Source organism: Mustelus asterias, chromosome 16 (genome assembly GCF_964213995.1).
Source record: "Mustelus asterias chromosome 16, sMusAst1.hap1.1, whole genome shotgun sequence".
NCBI lineage: Eukaryota > Metazoa > Chordata > Chondrichthyes > Carcharhiniformes > Triakidae > Mustelus > Mustelus asterias.
The window spans coordinates 40,117,052-40,143,344 of NC_135816.1; the positions used below are offsets into that span (position 1 = coordinate 40,117,052).

The 26,293-nt window shown below is 44.8% G+C and overlaps 1 protein-coding gene across 2 annotated transcripts in view; it reads left to right on the forward strand.

Moving 5' to 3' along the window:
- hnrnph1l (heterogeneous nuclear ribonucleoprotein H1, like) overlaps positions 1 to 24,187 on the forward strand; it is a 51,069-nt gene extending 26,882 nt beyond the window's left edge. For both annotated transcript variants that reach the window (XM_078231005.1, XM_078231006.1), the window contains one exon: positions 23,474 to 24,187. In XM_078231005.1, coding sequence (XP_078087131.1) covers positions 23,474 to 23,499 — 26 coding nt within the window. In that variant the 3' untranslated portion in view covers positions 23,500 to 24,187. The remainder of the gene's footprint in view (positions 1 to 23,473) is intronic.
- The last annotated feature ends 2,106 nt before the right edge of the window (positions 24,188 to 26,293 follow it).

A 26,293-nucleotide genomic window follows, 5' to 3' on the forward strand; every position in this document is an offset into this window, starting at 1 on the left:
AGGAATTCCCAAGAATCAATAGAAAATAGTTTCCCTATCCACCAGAATTTCAACAATGTCACTCAACACCACCTAGTCACTTGAGTCTTTTTAATGTTTGATAATGTAACTTCTACTCTGATGAAGCTTGAAAAGCTGACTTGAGTTCTTAAGTCAATTGTCTCATGAAACCTGGCAGAAGATTCCTGGCTTAAATCTTCCATAGGCCTCCCAACCACATCTCCATGAACCATGAGATACAGATAATAACTGGTCACCCAGAACAGATGGGAACATATAAGGATTTAAAGCCTGACTCACATTCAAAGGAGGTGTTCTAGGGATACTCCTAATGAAATTACCTGCCTTTGAGTAGCTAGTGTAAAATTGTAGATATTGCCCTACATCCACAAGAGAGAGAAGAAACCAGTTTCTTCAAATCACTTTAACTAGTTTGCTATCCACTTATTCTATATTGTCCTGGAAAATATTTGTTTGAATTAGGTCTCTGCCCATGGCTGAAAGTTCAAAAATTTTGTATAGAGCTTCAGCTGGTCCATCTGCCCTGCCTCAAAATAATTTCAACAGTTCTCCTTTGTAAAATGCCTTTAACATACTAATTGCATCCCAAGGTCCTTCGTGGAGGCAGAGTCAAATCAATATTGGCACCAGGCTGAAGAAGGGTCTGTGAATGAAAGCTTGCTGAAGTAGGCTTATTAAAGGAGCAAATTAGAAGTGAAATTTAGGGTTGGAATTCAGAGCTTTGGACTTGGGCATCAGCAACCAATGGCTGTGTGGTAGTAGTGTAAGTGAAGAATTGAAGGAATGCAGAATTCTTGGATGGTAATAGGGTTGGGAGAGCTTGGTCCATCTGCCCTGTCTCAAAAGATGAGGCCATGGAGAGGTTTAAACACACACATGATGACTTTAAAATTATAATGTTGGGGGACCAGGAGCCAGTGTAGTTCAGTAAGCATAGATGAAGGGAGTGTGGGACTTTTTTTTGATGGCAGGCAGTAGAGTTTTGGATAGCTTGTTGATGGAATGTGAATGAGTTTGGAGGTAAGAAAAGCATAGGCTATGGGATGAATTTTGGCTGCTACGGAAGTACAAGTAGGCAGTGTTTGTAATTGAGAGGATATGGGGTCAGAAGCTGAACTCTGAGAGCATATGAAAAGAGGCAGTCAGCAGCACCAAGATGAGCAAGGGGAAAGAGAACCCAGAGACAGCAATCATCACCTAGAAAAGCAAGTGTTGATCCCAGGGGGCATTAGTCTGGTCAGGAGGAAGAGACTCACATTCCTCGAGCCTAGGTATTCTGTTGTGGGCAGTGAAACTTCACTATCTCTGAAGTTAAGAAGGTGGTGCACAGTCATCTCCTCATTGCAGACATAATGTAATGCTCCACTCTGGTAACTTGCATGTCCTGTCTCAGAAGGGTGAGCAGCTGGCAGTCCTTCAGTAGCTTCCACTGTTGCTGGCGACTTCCAGACCAGTCATTTTGGGCAGTAACGTCAACTGCATCATTGATGCGGCTGGACGATCCAGCAACGCTGACAGCAAATGGACGCTGCATCCAGACTCCTGATGGAAACAGTAAAAGATGCCAAGCTGCACACCATCTTCAGCAACTCTGCACTTGGAGCGCAATGAAGATATATCTGGTCATGGCCAGGCATGTCTTCGTGTTCAGGATAGACTTCCTGTTTGTCCTGTGTTTTCACGGTTGGATTCTCTGACAACAGCTTTGGGGTGGCACAGTGGTTAGTACTGCTGTCTCACAGCGCCAGGGACCTGGGTTCGATTCCTGACTTGGGTCACTGTGCGGAGTCTGCACTTTCTCCCCTTGTCTGCATGGTTTCCTCCCCCAGTCCAAAAGACGTGCTGGTTAGGTGCATTGGCAATACCAAATTCTCCCTCAGTGTACTCGAACAGGTGCCGGAGTGCGACGACTAGGGGATTTTCACAGTAATTTCATTGCAGTGTTAATGTAAGACTGCTTAACTTGAACTTAGCCCCTACTGGCTGACTGCCACTTACAGGAGGACCAGAGGTTTGGCAGGGGAACGTGAAAGCTGAATGTGAAACCATTGACCCCAGAAAACATTGAGGAACTCAAAAGGAATTACAACGGTTGGGAAACCATAAACCCCTCTGAGTCCCTGACACACTGGTAAGAAGCAACAAAAGGGAACATCAAGAGGTTTTTCATCCTCAAAGATGTTCACAAGACGAGAGAGACGGGATGAAATGTCCTGACTCCATAAAAGCATGCCGAATCTGCTCTAGCTGCAGTCGATGGGGGTCAATGTCAAGAGGGAGCTCCAGGAGGTGAAGGGCCAGCAAGCCCTGCTTTTTGCCTCAGAGGGTTCCCAAATCATCATCCAGTCCAGAGTCTACTCCGTAGAGCAAGATGAGACAAGCTCGCATTTCTTCTTCCAAAAGGTAAAGTGAAAGCTCTCTGATCAACAGCCTGATGGAAGCTGTTGGCTCAGCAAAGACATCACAGTCTGACATTTTGAGGATCATATGTCAGACTATATGACGTGAAGCACACAGACAGGACAGCCTCCCAGTCCTTCCTGTCCTCTTATCATGGGACGTTTCAGAGGACAGTGAGCGGGAGAGTTTGGACAAACTGCCAACTCTGGATGAATTGACTGAGGCCCTTGAGTCCTTTGAGAAGAATAAAACTTCCAGAAGCGACAGCTTACCAGCTGAATTGTATTCAGCTCTGGGACTGGATTGGCCCAGACTTGCTGGGAGTGTATACTTCTGGCTGAGAGTATGTTAGAATCCATGAGGAAAGACATTACCCTCATCTACAAATGGAAGGGGAAAGGGAAGAAATTAGAAATTGGAGGCCCATTTCAATGTTGAATGTGGATTATAAAATTCCGTCCAAGATCATCGCCGATCAGGTCAGGTCTGCTCTGGAGTTGGTGATCCACTGGGTCAGACCTGCTCTGTTCCCAGCAGAAGATCTCTGATAGCCTTGCGCTGCTCGGGGATACGATCACCTACGTGCAGGATGGGATGTAGGTACCTGCCTCATCAGCCTGGATCAGGAGAAGACCTATGACAGAATATCCCACACCTATAAGATGGATGTGCTCTCCAAAATGAAATTGGGGAGCGAACCTGAAATTGGGGAGCGAACCTGAAATTGGATCCAACTGCTCTACACAAACATCAGTACGCAGTTTCAATCAATTGGTGTGTATTGGAAAGCTTTCCAATTACATCTGGAATCAGGTAGGCTTTCCCCTATCCTGTTTGTGTGTTGTATAGAACCATTTATTGAGTCCATCAGGAAGGCTTTGGGCTTAAACGGAGTGATGATCCCATGCAGCGGAGGCACTCAAGTCAAAGTCTCCCTGTACATTGATGACATAACTGTCTTCTGCTCGGATCCACTGTTGGTGTGCAAACTGATCAACATCTGTGACCAGTTCAAACTGACCTTGGGTGCCAAGGTAAATCGTTCTTTGGCAAATGGGCGAACCAATCCTTCGTCCCCTTCACCATTAGGTCAGAGGGCCTGAGGGTGCTGGGGATATGGTTAGGAGGGACCAGGGCATGCGTTTGAAACTGGAAGGAGAGAGTAGGTACAATTAACCAAAAGCTGGGCGTGTGAGAGCATCGTTCCCTCTCAAATACCCTCTGTGTTGCTGTACATGGCACAGATCTGGCCCATTCCCCACGCCTGCGCTGTAGCAATCACCTGAGCCGTTTTTCTGCTTCAACTGGGGGTCAAAAATGAACCGTATTCGTAGGGACACAATGTTCAAACCTCTAGATAAGGGAGGGGGAGGAATGTGCCCAACATCACCCTAATTCTGATGGCCACCTTTGTGTGTGGCCACATCAAGATATGCTAGATCCTTGGTATGCAAACACCAAGTGTCACTATGTACCAAGGTTCTACCTGTTCCCTGTGTTGCAAAGGATGGGTCTGTCCACGCTTCCGCAGAATGCTCCAAGTAGGTGGATTCTGCCATACCACCTGTCTCTCATGGAAACATTTATTTTCAGAAGCACCTTTGAGCACAAGTCCATCAGGCAGTGGTCTGCATGGAATGTCCGAGAGGCCCTGCGAGAAAAGGAGATGACTGAGTCTGCTTAGGGAACCACCCAACAGGCTCTATGTTATTTGGCAGAATGCCTCATCACCAGAACTTTCAAACCAGCACCAAGACCTAGCTTGGCAGGTGGTAAGAAAGGCCCTCTCCATCACATGCTTCCTACGTACCTGGGTTTGGGAGCGGCATGGTGGCTCAGTGGTTAGCACTGCTGCCTCACAGCGCCAGGGACCTGGGTTCAATTCCCGGCTTGGGTTCAGTTCCCTGTCTATGCGGAGTTTGCACGCTCTCCCTGTGTCTGCGTGGATTTCCTCCAGACGCGCCGGTTTCTTCCCACAGTCCGAAAGATGAGCTGGTTAGGTGCATTGGCCATGCTAAAGTTAGATTTGGAGGTAGGTGAACACTTTGGTGATAGTGACCACAATTTGATTACGTTTACTTTAGCGATGGAAAGGGATAGATATATACCGCAGGTCAAGAGTTATAGCTGGGGGAAAGGAAATTATGATGCGATTAGGCGTGATTTGGGATGCATAGGATGTGGAAGGAAACTGCAGGGGATGGGCACAATTGAAATGTGGAGCTTGTTCAAGGAACAGCTACTGCGTGTCCTTGATAAGTATGTACCTGTCAGGCAGGCAGGAAGTGGTCAAGCGAGGGAACCGTGGTTTACTAAAGAAGTTGAATCTCTTGTGAAGAGGAAGAAGGAGACTTATGTAAAGAGGAGACAGGAAGGCTCAGTTAGGGTGCTTGAGAGTTACAAGTTAGCCAGGAAGGACCTAAACTGAGAGCTAAGAGGAGCCAGGAGGGGACATGAGAAGTCTTTGGCAGGTAGGATCAAGGAAAACCCTAAAGCTTTCTGTAGGTATGTCAGGAATAAAAGAATGACTCGGGTAAGATTAGGGCCAGTCAAGGACAGTAGTGGGAAGTTGTGCGTGGAGTCTGAAGAGATAGGAGAGGCGCTAAATGAATATTTTTTGTCAGTATTCACACAAGAAAAAGACAATGTTGTCGAGGAGAATACTGAGATACAGGCTATTAGACTAGACGGGATTGAGGTTCATGAGGAGGAGGTGTTAGCAATTCTGGAAAGTGAAAATAGATAAGTCCCCTGGGCTGGATGGGATTTATCCTAGGATTCTCTGGGAAGCTAGGGAGGAGATTACAGAGCCTTTGGCTTTGATCTTTATGTCGTCATTGTCTACAGGAATAGTAAGAAGTTTAACAACACCAGGTTAAAGTCCAACAGGTTTATTTGGTAGCAAAAGCCACACAAGATTTCGGAGCTCCAAGCCCCTTCTTCAGGTGAGTGGGAATTTTGTTCACAAACAGGGCCTTCACGACACACGACGGCACAGAGTCGCTGAGCAGAAACGGATAGCCAAGTTCCGCACACACGAGGACGGCCTCAACCGGGATATTGGGTTCATGTCACACTATTTGTAACCCCCACAGCTTGCCTGGACCTGCAGAGTTTCACTGGCTGTCTTGTCTGGAGACAATACACACCTTTTTAGCCTGTCTTGATGCTCTCTCCACTCACGTTGTTTGTATCTTAAAGACTTGATTAGCTGTAAGTATTCGCATTCCAACCATTATTCATGTAAATTGAGTCTGTGTCTTTATATGCCCTGTTTGTGAACAGAATTCCCACCCACCTGAAGAAGGGGCTTGGAGCTCCAAAAGCTTGTGTGGCTTTTGCTACCAAATAAACCTGTTGGACTTTAACCTGGTGTTGTTAAACTTCTTACTGTGTTTACCCCAGTCCAACGCCGGCATCTCCACATACAGGAATAGTGCCAGAAGACTGGAAAATAGCAAAAGTTCTCCCCTTGTTCAAGAAGGGGAGTAGAGACAACCCTGGTAATTATAGACCAGTGAGCCTTCTGTTGTGGGCAAAGTTTTGGAAAGGATTATAAGAGATAGGATTTATAATTATCTAGAAAGGAATAATTTGATTAGGGATAGTCAACACGGTTTTGTGAAGGTTAGGTCGTGCCTCACAAACCTTATTGAGTTCTTTGAGAAGGTGACCAAAGAGGTGGATACGGGTAAAGCAGTTGATGTGGTATATATGGATTTCAGTAAAGCGTTTGATAAGGTTCCCCACGGTAAGCTATTGCAGAAGATACGGAGGCATGGGATTGAGGGTGATTTAGCGGTTTGGATCAGGAATTGGCTAGCTGTAAGAAGACAGGGTGGTGGTTGATGGGAAATGTTCATCCTGGAGTTCAGTTACTAGTGGTGTACCGCAAGGATCTGTTTTGGGGCTACTGCTGTTTGTCTTTTTTATAATGATGAGGGTGTAGGAGGATGGGTTAGTAAATTTGCGGATGACACTAAAGTCGGTGGAGTTGTGGACAGTGCAGAAGGATGTTGCAGGTTACAGAGGGACATAGATAAACTGCAGAGCTGGGCTGAGAGGTGGCAAATGGAATTTAATGCGGAAAAGTGTGAGGTGATTCACTTTGGAAGGAGTAACAGGAATACAGAGTACTGGGCTAATGGTAAGATACTTGGTAGTGTGGATGAGCAGAGAGATCTTGGTGTCCATGTGCATAGATCCCTGAAAGTTGGCACCCAGGGTTGTTAAGGCGTATGGTGTGTTAGCTTTTATTGGTAGAGGGATTGAGTTTCGGGGCCATGAGGTCATGTTGCAGCTGTACAAAGCTCTGGTGCAGCCGCACTTGGAGTATTGCGTAGTTCTGGTCGCCGCATTATAGGAAGGATGTAGAAGCATTGGAAAGGGTGCAGAGGAGATTTACCAGGATGTTGCCTGGTATGGTGGGAAGGTCTTATGAGGAAAGGCTGAGGGACTTGAGGCTGTTTTCGTTAAGAGAGAAGGTTAAGAGGTGACTTAATAGAGGCATATAAGATGATCAGAGGATTGGATAGGGTGGACAGTGAGAGCCTTTTTCTTCGGATGGCTAGCCCGAGGGGACATAGCTTTAAATTATGGGGTGATAGATATAGGACAGATGTCAGAGGTAGGTTCTTTACTCAGAGTAGTAAGGGCGTGGAATGCCCTGCCTGCAACAGTAGTGGACTCGCCAACATTAACGGCATTTAAATGGTCATTGGATAAACATATGGATGATATTGGAATAGTATAGGTTAGATGGGCTTTAGATTAGTTTCACAGGTCGGCGCAACATCGAGGGCCGAAGGGCCTGTACTGCGCTGTTATGTTCTATGCTAAATTCTCCCTCCATATACCTGAACAGGCACCTGAGTGTGGTGACTGGGAGATTTTCACAGTAACGTCTTTGCATGTTAATGTAAGCCTACTTGTGATACTAAAAAATAAATAAAGAGTCTCACCCCATCTGCATGTTGCCTTTGAGGTGACTGGTGGGGAAGAGACTGGAATGTGCCTTTGCAAAGAAAATCTGGAGAGGTGAGGTGGTTTTTGTTGAGACTCATCCTGAGCAGCTCTGTGACACAGGACTCTGTGCTCTACGGGCTGTTCCCAGGGTCGGATTCCAAGACGAGCATCAGATGTTGCTGGAGGATCATCAACTGGGCGAAAAATGCTCTTTGGTCTGCCCGAAACTTGTTGGTCTTCCAGTGCAAGGAGTTATTCTCGACCGAGTGTTGCAGACTGGCACATTCCAAAGTCCAGGACTACGTGCTGAGGGATGCACTAAAGCTTGGGGCAGTTGCCACAGAGGCGCAATGGGGAAGGTCGTTGTCGCAAGACCTTTCAACCACAGTGAACTGAGGGGTGCAGAACCCCTTGGGCCAACTGACTCTCTGAATGATTACGATGAATATTACATGTATCTCATTTGGAGAGCAACTTGTTCTATGTAGACAACCTTTAAATACCTTTGCACTATTTGTAAAGATCATTTGAAATGGCTGTAATGTTTCTTTTATGATATTAAATCATGTCATAGTGTAACTTGATGCATGTAAAGAACCTGAATATTATTGCACTTTGTGTGGTGGCCATGTGGTGGAATGTTTGTAATGTTCTATCAGATATTCTATGAATAAAGTATATTTTTGCAAAAAAAGATCACCTAGAGGGCAAGGGAAAGGAGGACCCAGGCAGTAAAGATCAAGTCGCCATAGTCCCAGATGACCATAGACTGATCTCCCCTTTGAGGGGGAGAGCTGACTGGTGATTTTAACCTGAGGATCACCACATCTGAGGCAGAGGTCAAGGTCGAGAAGGCAGACCTTGAATGTCCTCAGCCGTTAAGGGAATCGAACCCGTGCTGCTGGTGTCACTCTGTATCACAAACCAGCCATCCAGCCTCCAATCTAGTCCAATCTGTGGCTCCAGAATAGAGCAGCCACATTCAGAGAGAAATTAAAGTGTGACACCACAGGAAAACAGCTAAGTGTTTGGTTGGTGAATATTTTGCTCATTTATCTTCAAAACATGTAATTTATTCATATTGTAAGGTTTTATTAATTGTAGGCAAGTTTACTAGCAGTACTAAAGGTTATTAGGTGTAGCAGTTTATTGATTATACAGTGTTGATTATAAATTAATTTAGAATTAATTAATTAACACACACAATTACAATGGCAGGGCAGGTGATGTGTTATTGCAGAAGGTGGGAGTTCCTGGGATCTAGTAGTCATTGTCCATGTGGGTACCAACAACATGGGTAGAATGAATAAAAGCAAATTACTGCAGATGTTGGAGAAAAAGCTGGAAAATCTCAGCTGGTCTGGCAGCATCTGTAAGGGGAGAAAAGAGCTGACATTTCGAGTCCAGATGACCCTTTCATCTGGACTCAAGATGTCAGGACTTTTCTCTCTTTATAGGTAGAATGAAGACAGATTCTACTGAGGGAGTATGAGCAGCTAGGAGCTAAATTAGAAAGCAGAACCTCAAAGGTAATAATCTCTGGATTATTATCTGAGCCACAAGCAAATTGGTGTAGAGTAAATCAGATGAGGGAGTTAAATAACAAAGATTGGTGTGGAAGCGAGGAATTTTGATTCATGGCACTGGCACCAGTACTGGGGAAGGAGGGAAATGTAACTTTGGGATGGTCTTCACGTGAACCGTGCTGGCACAAGTGTTCTGACGAGTTTTATAATTAGGGCAATAGAGAGGGCTTTAAACTAAATAGGAGGGGTAAGGGATCAAGTTTGGGAAGATGTGATAAATTAATTAGAGAAGGCAAGGCAAAAGAGCAAGGTAGGAAGAATAAGTGAAATGATGAACAGTGTGGCAGGATGGGTATAAAGACTAACAGCAGATGAGGCTAGAGGCTATAAAAAAAGTAAAAAGACTGAACTAAAGGCTCTGTACAGGTAGTCAACTTTGCAATGTTGGAACAAACCGCATTTACAACATTTATAAATTGCCGCTCACACCAGAATTCTACCTCCCTGCCCGCCTCAGAATCAGAGTGGGCGAGGGGCGGACAATAGAAATGTCTGTTGACCTCAGATGAGATTTTCCAGTCTCGGGTCGCGTGAGGCTATAAAATCCCGCCCCCAGTTTCAACTATGCAATGCCATTTTTGACTTTGTGATGCCACACCGGCAAACAGTTGGTCTTTACCATAATATTAAAGCAAGTTACTGCGGATACCAGAATCTAAAAGGAAAACAGAAAATGCTGGAAAAGCTCAGTAGGCCTAACAGCATCTGTGGAGAGAGAATAGAGTTAATGTTTCGAGTCTGGCATGATGGCACCGTGGTTAGCACTACTGCCTCACATCGCCAATTCAATTCTGGCCTTGGTCACTGTCTGTGTGGAGTTTGCACGGGTTTCCCCCAGGTGCTCCGGTTTCCTCCCACAGTCCAAACATGTGCAGGTTAGGTTGATTGGCCATGCTAAATTGCCCCTCAGTGTCAGGGGGACTGATAGGGTAAATACATGGGGTTACGGGGATAGGGCCTGGGTGGGATTGTTGTCGGTGCAGGCACGATGGGCCAAATGGCCTCCTCCTGCACTGTAGGGATTCTGATTCTGTGACCCTTCATCAGAGCTGAGCAGAGTTGATCTTCACCAACTGCTATCTTCTGCCTTTCATTACCTCAGATGGGCAAATTGTTTCTTAGACATAGTCTAAGATGTCTTTGAAAGTGTAGGCATTATTACATCATGGGAAATACACTACTGTAAGGCAGTCATACTGAAGCAAGATTTCACAAACCTTTCAACTATTCAGTGAAAATAGGGTATCATGCCTTAGTTCAGCAACCAATTTCCCATTTATCACATTGTTCCGATGGGAAAACCGGTGCTAACTTATGAAGTTTCCGCTTACGACGTGGTTTTGAGGAACCAATTGTATCATAAATCCAAGGGTTGCCTATTTCTGAACGCATGTAGAATTCATAACAAATCAAATGAATTGCCAACACAAGTAGAAATAAATGAATATGATCTGATAGCTATTATATAGACATGGCTGCAGGATGACAAAGACTGAATATTCAAAGGTACGTGACATTTAAGAAGGACAGGAGTGGAGGGGTAGTTCTATAATTAAGGATGATCTTAATTCTGGAGGGGAAGAGGTAGAATCAGTTTGGGTAGAGATTAGAAATAGTAAAGGTAGGAAGTCACTTGTGGGAGTGATTTATAGGCCTCCCTAACAGTAACCACACTGTAGGATGGGGTATGCAGGAAGCTTGTGAGAATGGGGTCTTGTGAGAAAGGTACAGTGCCAATCATGGGTAATGTTAATCTACATATAGATTGGACAGATCAGATTGGCAAAGGTAAGCTGTATGATGAGTTCATAGAGTGATTATGGGATAGTTGGAGAAGTAAATCTCTATGGAGGAAATAGTTTTACCAGAGTGAACTAAGCTATTTAAAGGGGTTGGATACAGGAATCTTTGAAATTCTGAATCGCCACGACTAGTGACCTTAACAAAAGGGGGGTTTGTCAAGGTGTACCTTGCTGGTGATAAGAATATCTGTGAAAACTCAGGCAGATTGGAATGATCACTGAAGGACACTGGTAGTTTCACCCTGCCATGGAGGGAGTGGTGAAGCTCGCTGGAGAACTGGGAGTATTGTTGGAACTGTTTCTTTAATATACATATCTGCCAGAAGTAGGGGGTGGAGCAAAAGTATTTTGTAAGACATATATTGGTTGTGTTAGTTAATGCAAAACTTGTCTTTATCCTGATGTATCAGTTTCCTGTTAACTAATTTGATTATAGTTTGTTCCAGTAAAAGTCTTTAATATGAAATCTTGTCCATTGATTTATTTTCATAGGTCATTTGGCAAATTCATCTCTTAAAAAGTTATCAGCCTCAGTGGGAATCATAACAAATTGGGGAACATACAGGGTAGAACCCATACCTGTAGAGGGATAGACTGGAATTTTCCAAAGTGTAAACAACCAACATTTATCATATCCAGTGGGAAGTCAACATGGCAACTTTTAATTCTCAGATGTTTTTGGAGTGAGAGTACACATCCAGTTGTATCAGGGAGCAGTTGACAAAAGATGCACAGGAGCTTGTATTGTTTAATCTTGCTTGTAGACCTGAATATTCTCCTGTGATGTTTGCGGCCTTATCAAAGCTCTGCCCACAACTATTTTTGATATCCAAACCTAAACTTTCAATTATTTCCAAAATCGTTGTCTCCAGACCATCAGAAATGGGGGATTGTATCATAGAAACTCTATAGTACAGAAAGAGGCCACCCGGCCCATCGAGTCTGCACCGACCACAATCCCACCCAGGCCCCACCCCCATATCCCCACACATTTACCCACTAATCTCAGGACACTAAGGGCAATTTTTAGCATGGCCAATTAACCTAACCCACACATCTTTGGACTGTGGAAGGAAACCGGAGCACCTGGAGGAAACCCACGCAGACACAAGGAGAATGTGCAAACTGCACACAGACAGTGACCCAAGCTGGGAATCGAACCCAGGTCCCTCGAGCTGTGAAGCAGCAGTGCTAACCACTGTGCTACCCTGCCAGTAGCTGGACAAAATGGAGAAATCGCTCTACAACTTCACTATTGCTGGTCACATATCTTAAAATTAATGTTAATTGGTCCACATGACTCACATCTGGTTTTGAATCAACTATTATGGAATAGTATTTGTCTTCTTTAACTTAACTAGTGAATTAATTTCTGAGTCGCTCTGCATTAGAATGATGAAGGCATCGTAGATACTGTGCATTAAAAAGTTGGTCTTCCCTGAGCCACAGTATTGATAACTTTTCAAATGCTCTTTGAGAAGCTCGTCAAATTCGCTGAGATTTCAAGGCAGGCTAAAAAATTACCTCTTCAAGTTGACAGTGATAACTCATCATGTCTTCTTAGAGGTAGTCCCAAAGTATCATAGAACCCTACAGTGCAGTCGGAGGCCATTTGGCCCATCAAGTCTGCACAGACAACAATCCCGCCTAGGCCCTATCCCTGTAACCCACATATTTACCCTGCTAATCCCTCTAACCTGCGCATCCTGGGACACTAAGGGGCAATTTAGTGTGGCCAATGCACCTAACCCGCAGTTTGACTGTGGCACGGTGGCATAGTGGTTAGCTTTGCTGCCTCACAGCACCGGGGACCTGGGTTCAATTCCGGCCTTGGGTGACTGTCCATGTGGAGTTTGCACGTTCTCCCCATATCTGCCTGAGTTTCCTCCGGGGGCTCTGGTTTCTTACCACACTCCAAAGAGGTGCAGGTTAGGTTGATTGGCCATGCCAAATTTCCCCTTAGTGTCAGGAGTAGTAAGGTAAACACGTGGGGTTACAGGGATAGGGCCTGGGTTGGATTGTTGTCAGTGCAGGCTTGATGGGCTGAAAGGCTTCCTTCTGCACTTAGGGCTTCTATGAACACATCTCAGCACTTTCCTCCAGTAAGAACACTCCTTTTCAAATTTAGCCGATAACACAGAATCAATTCTTCCAGATAATTTACATCTTTGAACGGATGCACACATAGCTTTAATATGAGCTTTGGAAGTTTAATGATCAGCAAGATCTCTTCCGACATTTCTCCAGTTAGAGTACCCATCAACAAATGCTTGTTTCCTTTTATTAGGGTCATGGAATAATTTGCAAACATAACAGTAGATGGCCTTAAATGTTTCCCAAAAAAATCAATTTCTAGTGTCTGTCATCCCATTTCTATTCACCCTCAGAAAATGGGATTTATGAAGATTTCTAACCTGCTTTCGGCCTCCAACCTCAAACTCTTATCTCAAATTTTCCATGTTACCTGTGTTTTCTGATTCATTTAGGATGAAATAGTCCATCGTACCCAACGAAACAGACTTTGGCCATAAGGCAATGTCTTCAGTGTAGGTTTCTTCCCTCACTTCAGCAGCAGAAGAATCAGCAGTATCTTGTAGTTCCATTCCCATTTTCAGAGTCCAATTTTTTGTTTCCTTGAAATTCTTGTTCATACTTTTTCAGGCAAAGTAACTTTGGAAATCGGCATGTCAAAGTCATCAGATAATCCACCCACACTTTTGGTGGATTACAGTTTGCGTACTGCTCAACACTTCAAACATTCTAAAGTGAAATAACAAACTGTCTTTTTGCCTAGTTTCGTCGTTGCCTCCCCTTCAATTTTCTGCGCTTTTGACTGCCAGATTGGTAGAGTTGCTTCATATTGACTTGATCTTTTTTGATTTTAACAAACGGATTTTCTGAAAGAGAGACTTTTTTTTATCTTCCTCATCCCTGTGGTTCAAATTGCCCCTGCTCACTCAACAACCTCGCCGTTCTGCTGGCTCACTGCCTGACTGGTTATCTGGCCTCCTTGGCTCATTGCCCAGTCCTCCTCAACCTTGCTGGCCTGGTTGAGTCACCCCACTGCTCGCCTTGATTACAGCCAGCAACTCCTCAGCCCATGCACCTCATTTCTGTTTGATGATGACCTTGGAAAATGTGTTGGCTCACTCACTGGCTGCCTCACCTGGAAATCTTTAAGGGCAACAGAAAGCCACGAGAAAAGCTATAAATAAAAGTAAGATTATGAGGGTAAACTAGCTCAGAATATAAAAACAGATAGCGAAAGGTTTTACAAATATAAATAAAAGAAAAAGAGTGGCTAAGGTAAACATTGGTCATAGAATATTATCATATGGCTAAGGTAAACATTGGTCCTTTAGAGGATGAGAAGGGGGATTTAATAACAGGAAATGAGGAAATGGCTGAGGCATTGAACAGGTATTTTGTGTTGGTCTTCACAGTGGAAGACAAAAATAACATGCCAAAAATTGATAGCAAGAAGGCTATAGCAGGTTAGGATCTAGAAATGATCATTATCACTAAAGAAGCAGTGTTAGGTAAGTTAATGGGGCTAAAGGTAGACAAGTCTTCTGGCCCTGATGGAATGCATCCCAGGGTACTAAAAGAGATGGTGTGGAAATAACAAATGCACTCGTGGTAATTTACTGAAATTCGCTGGACTTTGGGATGGCTCCAGCAGATTGGAAAACAGCAAATGTGATGCCACTGTTTAAAAAAGGAGGTAGACAAAAGGTGGGTAACTATAGGCCAGATAGCTTAACTTATGTAGTAGGGAAAATACTTGAGTCTATCATTAAGGACGAAATAGCGAGACACCTGGATAGAAATTGTCCCATTGGGAAGACACAGCATGGATTCATGAAAGGCAGGTCATGTTTAACTAATTTAGTGGAATTCTTTGAGGACATTACGAGTGCAATGGACAATGGGGGAAACCGGTGGATGTGCTGCATCTGGATTTCTAGAAGGCATTCAACAAGGTGCCGCACAAAAGGCTGCTGCATAAGATAAAGGTGCTGTATTAGCATGGATAGAGGATTGGTTAACTAACAAAGCAAAGAGTGGGGATAAATGGGTGTTTTTCTGGTTGGCGATCAGTGACTAGTGGTGTGCCTCAGGGATCAGTGTTGGGACCGCAATTGTTTACAATTTACATAGATGATTTGGAGTTGGGGACCAAGTGTAGTGTGTCAAAGTTCGCAAATGACATGAAGGTGAGTGGCAGAGCAAAGTGTGCAGAAGACATTGAACATCTGCAAAGGGATATAGATAGTTTAAGTGAGTGGGCAAGGGTCTGGCAGATGGAGTACAATGTTGGTAAATGTGAGGTCACCCATTTTGGTAGGAGCAACAGCAAAATGGACGATTATTTAAATGGTAAAAAATTGCAGCATGCTGCTGTGCAGAGGGACCTGGGTGTCCTAGTGCATGAATCATAAAAAGTTGGTTTGCAGGTGCAACAGGTAATTAAGAAGGCAAATGGAATTTTGTCCTTCATTGCTAGAGGGTTGGAGTTTAAAAACATGGAAATAAAGCTCAGCACAACATCGTGGGCCGAAGGGCCTGTTCTGTGCTGTACTGTTCTATGTTCTTATGTTTCAGCTGTATAAGGTGCTGGTGAGGCCATATCTGGAGTACTGTGTACAGTTTTGGTCTCCTTACTTGAGAAAGGATATACTGGCACTGGAGGGGGTGCAGAGAAGATTCACTGGGTTGATTCTGGAGTTGAGGATTGGCTTATGAGGAGAGACTGAGTAGATTGGGACTATACTCATTGGAATTTAGAAGAATGAGGGGGGATCTTACAGAAAAATATAAAGTTATGAAGGGAATAGATAAGATAGAAGCAGGGAAGTTGTTTCCACTGGCGGGTGAAACCAGAACTAGGGGCATGGTCTCAAAATAAGGGGGAGCAGATTTGGACTGAGTTGAGGAGGAACTTTTTCACCCAAAGGGTTGTGAATCTGGAATTCCCTGCCCAGTGAAGCAGTTGAAGCTACCTCGTTGTATGTTTTTAAGGCAAGGACAGATACATTTTTGAACAGTAAAGGAATTAAGTGTTATGGTGAGTGGGTAAGTGGAGCTGAGTCCATGAAAAGATCAGCCATGATTTTATTGAATGGCAGAGCAGGCTCGAGGAACCAAATGGCCGACTCCTACTCCTAGTTCTTATGTTTAACCTTAGATTAATTCGCATCAGGAGAAGCTACTTCAGCATCAAAGTTTTCAATTTTTGGACATGAATCGATTGATTCTGAAATTCTCATTGTATTGGCCTCACCTCGCTTTCGCCCTCAGATCATTGCCCACCTGTTCGCCTCAGCCCTGCTGCTGGTCTGTTTGAGTCACCCCGCTACTCCCCTCGATGACCGTCGACGCCTCCTCGGTCCTCACACCTCACCTCAGTTTGACGACGATCTCAGGAAACACGTTCACTCACTGGCTGCCTTGCCTGCTGCCTGTCCTCGCCTCGCCTCACCTTCGCCCTCGGTTCGTTACCCACCAGCCTTGCTGCTGGCCTGGTTGAGTCACCCCGCTACTCCCCTCAATGATTCCTCTCAATGATTGCCGACAACTCTTCCTCAGCCTTCGCAACCGAGGCAAGCTCACTGTTGGCTTAGCCTGCTCTGGCCTCATAGAATCATACAATCCCTACAGTGCAGAAGGAGGCCATTCAGCCCACCAAGCCTGCACCGACAATGATCCCACCCAGACCCCATCCCTGTAATCCCATATATTTACCCTGCTAATCCCCTGACACTAAGGGCTATTTAACGTGGCCAATCCACCTGACCCGCACATCTTTAGACTGTGGGAGGAAACCAGAGCACCCAGAGGAAACCCTCGCAGGCACGGGGAGAACATGCAAACAAACACACAGACAGTGACCCAAGGCCGGAATTGAACTTGGGTCTCTGGCGCTCTGAGGCAGCAGTGCTAACCACTGTGCCTGCTTAGCCCCAGGCCCTGCTCAGAAATTGGCTTGCTTTCTTTTATATTTAGGTTGCCCATCCACCCTCCTCAGCCCTGGCGTGGGGATCAGGAGTCGCCCAGCACCTCTCCTTGATGACTGACGGCCATGGCTTGCCCAACTCATTTGCCCCTCAAGCTTGCACCCCCTCAAGATAAAGTTACGACCTTGATGTTGGCTCAGGCTGCCTGCCTGGCTATCTGGCCTCCTCAGCCCTGGTTAAGAAACCTGGGCTGCTGCTGTTTTAAAAAACTATTTTTAGAGATCCTCATTACTACTGCTCTCCTCCAAAGTCACTGAACTCTCAATGATCTTCATGTGTTTTCCCGCTCTAAGGGATCTCCACCAATCAGAGCCCAATGTTGCTCTGCATTGGTTGGTGATTGGCTCATTTGTATTTCTTGAGCCTATCAGCAAATTCAGAGCTCTGATTGGTGCCCCAAAGTCACCGGCCAGCATTGGGTTCCCTCACTGGATGGGGCCCTGTGCATAGGCATGATACGTTGCACTGTAAGTCCACTTCCACAAGTGATGAGTGATCTCTTGGAGGTTGAGGACCCAGAGAATGATTCATCTTTTCCATTGTTGGATATGCCTTATGACGATTCTATTGTCTTTTTAGAAGAATCTGCTATGATGTTAGTGGCTGAGCAGCATTAAGTTGTCATTCTGCTGAATCTACCAATTTATCATCTCCTGTTGTACATGAAGAGTGTTCCACGGAGAACGCCTTGCCCGAGTTCAGGTTAGAGTCCAAAGAGGATCACACTGTTACAGAGCTGGTACCTTCCCAAAGTGAAAGTCAATTAGCATCCATTCTTCAGTCCCAGCTGAAAGTTGTCTCTTCAGAGCTGGAGATCAGCACGGAAGCTGCAGCAGAATCTTTAGCACTTCTGAAGCTGCAGAATCCTGTTCAGCATCTTTGTGGGTTAACTACAGGAATGGTGTCATGACGGAAGATAGGATCATAGAATCCTACAGTGCAGAAGGAGGCCATTCGGCCCGTCGGTCTGCAATTCCACCTAAGCCCTATCCCCATAACCCCATGCATTTACCCTAGCTAGTCCCCCTGACATGAAGGAGCAATTTAGCACGGCCAATTCACCTAACCCGCACATCTTTGTCATTTGGAGGCTGTCTTGGCTCCATATTCTTAGCAATTCTTCCCATTGCTCATTGTGGAGCAACCTTGTACAGAGAGAAATGTGGGTCTCTCACCACTACCTACAAAATAGGTGGTCGTCCCCCCCGGCAACCCATCCCCAAAATATCACTGGGAAATCATCTCTTTTCCTGACAGTCTTTCAGGAAGTTTGTCATTTTGTTCCTTCATCGTCCAAGTCAATTGAAGTAAATCTCAGATCTTCAATGCCTTTTCAGCTTTTGATACAATTATCTCAGTCTTTCCCGGAGTTGAAGACCATTCCTCTTCTGAAGCATCTTCCCGGAGTCCTTTGAGGGAGCAACAAGTTCCTCAGAGTCCAAAGTTCAATTCTCTTCATTCTTCTATTTTGGATCAGTCTTTCAGTGAAAAGTCTTCCTTCACCTGTAATTCAATCATCCTACAACCTACGTTGATTCCCTGTAATGTTAATAAAGTGCTGTCGACACTACAGATGATGATGTCCTACCAGACGCAGAAGAAAAACCATTCATGTCTCCAAGATGTCTTGCCTAAGGGCTGAATATACTGAGGCCACTGGATCTTAAGGAGGTGGGAGGAGTACCCTACTTCAGAAGGGGGAAGAGGGCTTCTGATGAAGGTTCCCCCACCTCCTTTCTGCCCAAGCTTCCCCCACGGAGGTTCAATTTTCCCACCAACGTAACAATTGAAACGGGGTGGGAAATAGTCCTTAAGTGGCCATTTAAGGGTTCAACTGGGACAAGGGCAGACTTCCTGTCCAAGGCCTTGCCCACCCCAACTTAAAATCACTGTATGGTCATGGGAGGCAGGAATCTGGAGGGAATCTCTTTGTGATGCTAGTGTACCTTTAAGAAATGTTTTTTTTTAATCAAGTTCTCTGCAGTTGAGCAGGTCTTTTGGATTTTTTCATTGTTGGCGACTGTCTGCTGGAAGTCCTTTATTGCTGCTTCAATGGTTTAAATGGGGTTATGTCTATTTTTACTCTGAGTCTCAGGTACTTTCTGGGATTATTTTTATGACCCTGCATTGAAAGGGGAAAGATTGATTGACAAGTCAAAGTCAGTTGGTTCCTCCCCAGAAAATCCCAAGGATTCATTTTCAGTTTTGGTTTAGAGTCAGAAGCTGTCCTGGTTGTCAAATGGTGGGCAGGTTTTCTCTCTCTCTCCCTCTGGTCTTGTAGATTCTGCAGGCTAGCTGGAAGCAGGTCTCCTGGCCTTTCTGGAGTAAAAGTCTGCTGTTGGTGTTTTGCTAGCTAGTAACTAGAGTCTCGCCCTGGTGTTTTGGGATGGTGTTCTGACTTCAAGCTTATCTGTTATGTGTGTATCAAGAGAACTGCAGCATCCAACCAAAGGACTAAGTTCCAGCATCACATGAGCATTCGTATTTTCTGTGCTAAACTTCTGGCAAGGGTTTTGTTTATGGGATTTGTTTGGTTGGAATGGTATTAGCTGTTAAGGGTTATACAATATCATGGGTTTTTTTTCTTATTTGTAATTGGTAAAAGTTGTTGCTAATTTTCTTTCTATACATTTTAACTGAATTCTTAAATAAACTTTATTTGATAAAAGCTCCCTAGTGAGTCATTTGAATCATACCTGAAGTGAAACACCTCATGCTTACCCTAACCAAATTCAAATTGCAAAACTTATGATCCAGGCAGACTTCAAAAAAAAACTTTGGAGTTTCTGACCTGAAATATAACACCGTCCCTTCAATTTCATGCTCCCATCTGCCTGAAAGCTTGCCTGTGGGGGAGTGTAAAGTCCTGGCCTATGTTTTACTATGTACCTTTGACTTAAAGTGAAACAGTGTTCTGAAAAGGAGACTGTGAATCCCTGGTAAACAGTTTAGTTCAGAGAAATGCTCATGTAATCTGGTTGCCATGGAAGAGAAACTGAAACAGAAACCCATGGAAGTGTCAGGTGGTAGTTTTATCATTTTTCACAGAACTGGGAACAGCTAGTGTTGAGATGAAACCAACAAAATACCGGAAATACTTAACAGTACTCAGCAGGTCTAACAGCGTCAATGGGTGGAGCAACAGTTAATGTTTCAGGTCAAGGACCTTTCTTCAGACCCGAAGGAAGGTAGGAATGTAATAGGCTTTGTTCAAATGAAAAAGTGGGCAGGAGGAGCAAAAGGGAGGGTTTGTGATTGGGTCGATGGCAAGAGAGGTTATATGACAAAAGATTTCAAGGTAAAAAGATAATGGGAGTGGTAATGGTTGCAGTAAAGAAGCAAAAGATTTGGCAAGAGTGGGTGTAAATAGCAGAATAATGAACAGCTGTGTCCAACAGCAAAGACACAAAAACAAGATTGAGATCAGAACACACAAAAAAATACAAGATGGAAATTACAGTCTGAAATTGTTGAACTCAATGTTCAGCCCAGAAGGGGATAAAGTGCCTAAGCGAAAGATGGGATGCTGTTCATCGACATTGTGTTGTGCTTCTTTGCAACATTGTAGCAGGACAAGGATGTGAGAGCAAGGTGGAGAATTAAAATGGCAGACAACTGGAAGCTCAGGTCAAGTGGTAGTGTTCCTGTTTGTCTGCTGCCCTTATCCATCTAGATCGTTGTGGTCGAGCATTTGGAAGCACTATCTAAGGAACTCTACATGTGTTCCTGCTACACTGACCTTGAGTCATCCTGTCACCTCTGTGCCAATCAAGCTTGGTACTATGGCGGGATGCGTCTAGGAACTGGAAAACTTCATAATAAACTTCCAATTTCCACCCTTCTCTCACCTTCACATAGTTCATTTCTGACTCTTCCCACCCTCACTTTCACCATCTCCAGGGAGCAGGCTATCAACTGATAATCATTATAAGCCAAGTGACTCCCACAATTACCATGACCAAGCTTCCTCATGCCCTCCAACCTGCACGAGCTCCATTGCATTCTCTCAGTATCTCCATCGCGTCTGTTTCGATAATGCAACCTTCCACAAGAAGGTTGCAGGCAACATAGTGGCACATGGTTGGCACTGCTACCTCACAGCACCAGGGACCTGGGTTCAATTTCGGGCTTGGTTGACTGTAGTTTGCATGTCCTCCCCCTGTCTACGTGGGTTTCCTCTGGGTACTCTGGCGTCTCTTAGTGTCCCAAGGTGTGTAGATTAGGGGGATTAGCGGAGTAAATATGTGGAGTTATGGGGATAGGGCCTGGGTGAGATGATCTGTCAGAGAGTTGGTGCAGGCTCGATGGGCCGAATGGTCTCCTTCTGCACAGTAGGGATTCTACAAGAGCACTTCTGATATGTCTTCCTTTTTCCACAACTGAGGATTCCACCCACTGTGATTGACAGGGTCATCAGCCATGTCCAACCCATTTCCCGCACATCTGCCCTCACTCCTCCCATCCCTTCCAAAAGAATGATAGAGTTCCCCTCATCCTCACTCTCTTCCCCATCAGCCTCTACATTCAATAAATCTATAAGATTTGTAGCAATTTTTCCTGTACGGACTCCATTTCATTCTCCAAGGATATAAACAATGGTTTTCATTCATCCTAGAGTTAAAAAGTGCCTGTAATTCCCTCATCCCTTAAGGGGCGGCGGCATGGTGGCACAGTGGCTAGCACCACTGCATCACAGCTTCAGGCACCTGAGTTCGATTTCCAGCTTGGGTCATTGTCTGTGTGGAGTTTGCATGTTCACTCTGTCTGCGTGGGTTTCCTCCATGTGCTCCGGTTTCCATCCAAAGATGTGCAAGTTAGATGCATTGGCCATGCTTTAGTGTCCCGGGATGCATAGGTTCGAGGGATTAGCGGGGTAAATATGTGGGGTTAAGGGAATAGGGCCTGGGTGGGATTGTAGCTGGTTTAGACTTGATGGGCTGAATGGCCTCCTTCTGCACTGTAGGGCTTCTATGAATCTTCCCCCAACTGCAGAAGAAAAAGTTTTTTAAAAGCAGCAAAAGGGTGCTGTGAATAGCTCTGAGAACTAACACAGACAAGATGCTGACAGACCTCCTGTGGTACTAAATTTCATGACCTTTGGAATCATCTTTTGCACTTAACAGAATAAATCATTTATCATGGTCTAGCCTGATTCTATGTAAGAGCTTGGCTGTGGAGAGCAGATGTGTTTTCTAAACTGTTTAACCCATTCCCATTTGTTTTCAATAACCAGTAGCATTGCGTCAACATTTTAATTCTTTACAATAGTGTTATTAAATAGGATTAAATTGATCTTCTGAAACTACCAGTCTAATCAGATTTTCTTCCGAGGTACATACAGTCCTCCAGGGTGCAGTTACCATTTTTATCCACAAGGAGGGAATACTGATGAGCCTTAAAGTTTCAGAATCTTGCTGATAAGTTTTTAGAGTGTATTGATTAGATATTCTGGCTACTTTGGAATAAATATACAGGATAGTTTGTGGCAGAAAGATGCATTCCTATTGCTCTGCACCACCAAGTTGTAGAACCAGTGATGGGGTGATCAGGATAATTTTGACAATGTGCTTGTATTATGGTCAGTTAGGTTAGAGTCATAAAGATATACAGTATGTAAACAGGCCCTTCAGCCCAACTTGTCCATGCCAACCAGGTTTCCCAAACTGAACTAGTTCCATTTGCCTGCATTTGGCCCATATCCCTCGAAACCTTTCCCGTCTATGTACCTGTCCAAATGCATTTTAAATGTTATAATTGTAACCACCTCTACCACATCCTCTAGCAGCTCATTCCACATACGCATCACCCTCTGTGTGAAAATGTTGCCCCTCGGGTCCCTTTTAAAATCTTTCCCCTCTCGCCTTAAACCTATGCTGCCTGGGGCAAAGACCTTGGCTATTCACCTTATCTATGCCCCTCATGACTTTATAATCCTCTATAAGGTCATCCCTCATCCTCCTACACTCCAGGGAAAAATAGTCCCAGCCTATTCAACCTCTCCTTATATTTCAAATCTTCCAATCCTGGTAACATCCTTGTAAATCTTTTTTGCATCCTTTCCATTTCCTATAGCAGAGCGACCAGAATTAGTACGCAGTACTCCAAATGTTCTGCTGTTCACCACAATTTCCTGACACTTGATGCACAATTGTTAACAGCTCAACCTCTTGTTGGTTGCCTTGAGAACTGGCTTTAGTGGTCTTCACTTGTGAGGCAGGGGAAGAGTGAACCAATGGTCAAAGTGGTGCACTGGGGGCTGAAATTCTTCACACTTGGAGACACAGATTAACCACAAAGCAATATCTAAGAAGAAGAAGCTCACCAGTGGATGAGTTGCTCTATTATAGACCCTATCGCCTGACATGGGACAGGGTCCCCAGTGGAAGTATATAATCAGGGAAACTTTTCCAGCAGAACTTGGGGACTTTGAATGGGGGATGGACACAATGAAGTCCTAGTTACATTTTCATTCCATAGCCAAGATGAGACATGAGGAATTATTTCCTGAGCTAGCACAGTTATAAGGTACACCACTCACAAGTACTGGTCAGTAATTTACAGGCCAGAGTTTTACATATTGCAAATGGATGGAAAATCAGCCAGTGCAGACTCACACTCTATGTAAGCAGTATTGTTTGCTGGTGAAGACTAATCAACTTTAACTTGATCTGTGTACTTACAGCAGCAGAGTTTCCATTATCAAACTAACCAACTTTTAAGGAAAGAAAGGAACACTTGAACCATGCAAGTCGGTGTCGCAACCAGGCCTGAGGGAGTGAACCAACCGATGGTGGAAAGGGGGTGCAAGGGCTGTGTGACCTGTCTCATGATGAGGAGCCATAACGTTTTTCCATGAAATGGTACTGTTTGGTGCATTTTTTCCCTATGTTCATTGAAATAATGTTGCTTTATTTGTGCAACCTAGTTTGAACATTGTTTTAATAGCTACTATCTGATGTAAACCGTGTTTTCATGTATATATCATTTGTGCTAATGTACCATTTTGTATGATTCCTACAGTTCATGCCATATTGATCCCAATAAAAGCTTTGATGTAAATATGAAATTTTGCATGATATGTTTTTTCTGACGCAGTCTTTTGGATTTAAGTTAAACTTATATGTTTGATTGTAATAGTTTGGAAATGTCTAGCCTCACAGTGAAATTACTTGTTAAGATACTTTTCAAACTGCAGCTTTCAGCAGACCAGAATTAGATCAGCAAAGGCTACAAATTCACAATGTGATGTGTATTCATGTTTGTTCTTAGTTGGAACAAGATCACTTTTAAGAGTCCAATCACGTGATGCATTGATGATGTCATCGCCCAAATGGGCAGTCCATCCTAACAGCCTGTAGAATAAACACCTTTCTAATAAAGCTCTTGTTTGTTTGTACATTCGTGGTCTGCAAGCCTTTCTTTTAAAAATACCACAACATGATATTTGGCAATAACATCTTACTTGCAGTTTAGCCTTTACGTGATCGATATGATGCCTATTTGGGCAGCACAGTGGCGCAGTGGTTAGCACTGCTGCTTCACAGTGCCAGGGATCATGGTTCAATTCCAGCTTTGGATGACTGTGTGGAGTTTGCATGTTGTCCCTGTGTCTGCGTGGGTTTCCTCCGGATACTCCGGTTTCCTCCCACAGTCCAATGATGTGCAGGTTAGGTTGATTGGCCGTGCTAAATTGCACCTCAGTGTCAGGGGGACTAGTAGGGTAAATACGTGGGGTTACGGTTGTAGGGCCTGGGTGGGGTTGTTGTAGGTGCAGGCCTCCCTCTGCACTGTAGGGAATCGATGATTCCATGATTCATTCCTACAACATCCCAGCTTTGTCCCAAATCTCTGCAGATATTTAAATTAGTTGGAAGAGCCCTGGGTGTTATCAGAGTCAGTTGTTCAGTTCTATCCTTCTCCCATGTCTGGCCCCGCCGCTCCCCACCGCTATTACCTTGTTGAGCTTACTCATGCCTTCACCACTAATCACACATTTCCTGCGCAGCCTCATCTCACACCATCCTCGCTCCTTCTCTTCCTGGCAGGAGTGCCTGGTCCAGTCTGTTCGAGCGACAAGAGGAGACTCCCACATCACTGCTTTGGAGACCAGAACTTTTCAAATTTTGAGGCACAAATAGAAATGCGGAGAAATGGAGGCCCAGAGAGACGTCCTTACAGGATGCAGGACAAATGTTAAAAATGAGGGACAATCCTCTAAAATACGAGACAGTGGTCACCTTGGCCATTATCCAAGAAAGAACTGGCTAATTTTGCCTGTTCTTGTCAACTATAATTTTTCTCACTGACCAAAGAGTGAACAAGGCAAAGAATTCTGAGCAAAAACAGAAAATGCTGGAAAATGTCAGCAGGTCTGACAACAGATGTGGAAAGAGAACACAAAGATAACAGGCTCGATTTTACCATTGCGTCGCTCCCGTTTTCGGGCGCGGAAACTTGGTAAATTCAGGTGTGAGGTGATTAGCATGATCTGTGCCTGTGCCCACACAGATGCCCAGTTTACCAAGGCCCAAAAATGGCCGCGATCCAAACCGCGCCTGAAACGGGCGCACCGGCGATTTAAATGCATTTGAATGCATTTAAATTGAATTAATGGGCTGCCCGCCCAACTTTACCAGCACTTCCCCCTTTACCATCGCGTTCGCGCATCCAGATTCGGCGTGAAACATACATGCTCGACAAAGGTCTGCTTTGGACGCTCCAGCTTCTGAAGAGGTAAGTTCAGAGCTTCCAGCGGCTCTCTAACTCAGATCGGTGATGGGGGGGCGGGGGTGAGGAGGGAGGTGGGTCAGATCATTCTCTGGTGGGGGACGGGAGGTGGGGGGAGGAGGGAGGTGGGTCAGATCATTCTCTGGTGGGGGGGGGAGGAGGGAGGCCCGATCATTCTCTGGTGGGGGGGGGGAGAGGAAGGATGGAGGCCCGATCATTCTCTGGTGGGGGTGGGAGGGGGGGGGGGGGGTGGGGGAGGAAGGAGGGAGGCCCAATCATGGCACCCAGGTTGATAGGGTTGTTAAGAAGGCATACGGTGTGTTAGCTTTTATTGGTAGAGGGATTGAGTTTCGGAGCCATGGGGTCATGCTGCAACTGTACAAAACTCTGGTGCGGCCGCATTTGGAGTATTGCGTACAGTTCTGGTCGCCGTATTATAGGAAAGATGTGGAAGCGTTGGAAAGGGTGCAGAGGAGATTTACCAGGATGTTGCCTGGTATGGTGGGAAAATCGTATGAGGAAAGGCTGAGGGGCTTGAGGTTGTTTTCGTTAGAGAGAAGAAGGTTAAGAGGTGACTTAATAGAGGCATACATGATGATCAGAGGATTAGATAGGGTGGATAGTGAGAGCCTTTTTCCTCAGATGGTGTTGGCTAGCACGAGGGGACATAGCTTTAAATTGAGAGGTGAGAGATATAGGACGGATGTTAGAGGTAGGTTCTTTACTCAGAGAGTAGTAAGGGCGTGGAATGCCCTGCCTGCAGCAGTAGTGGACT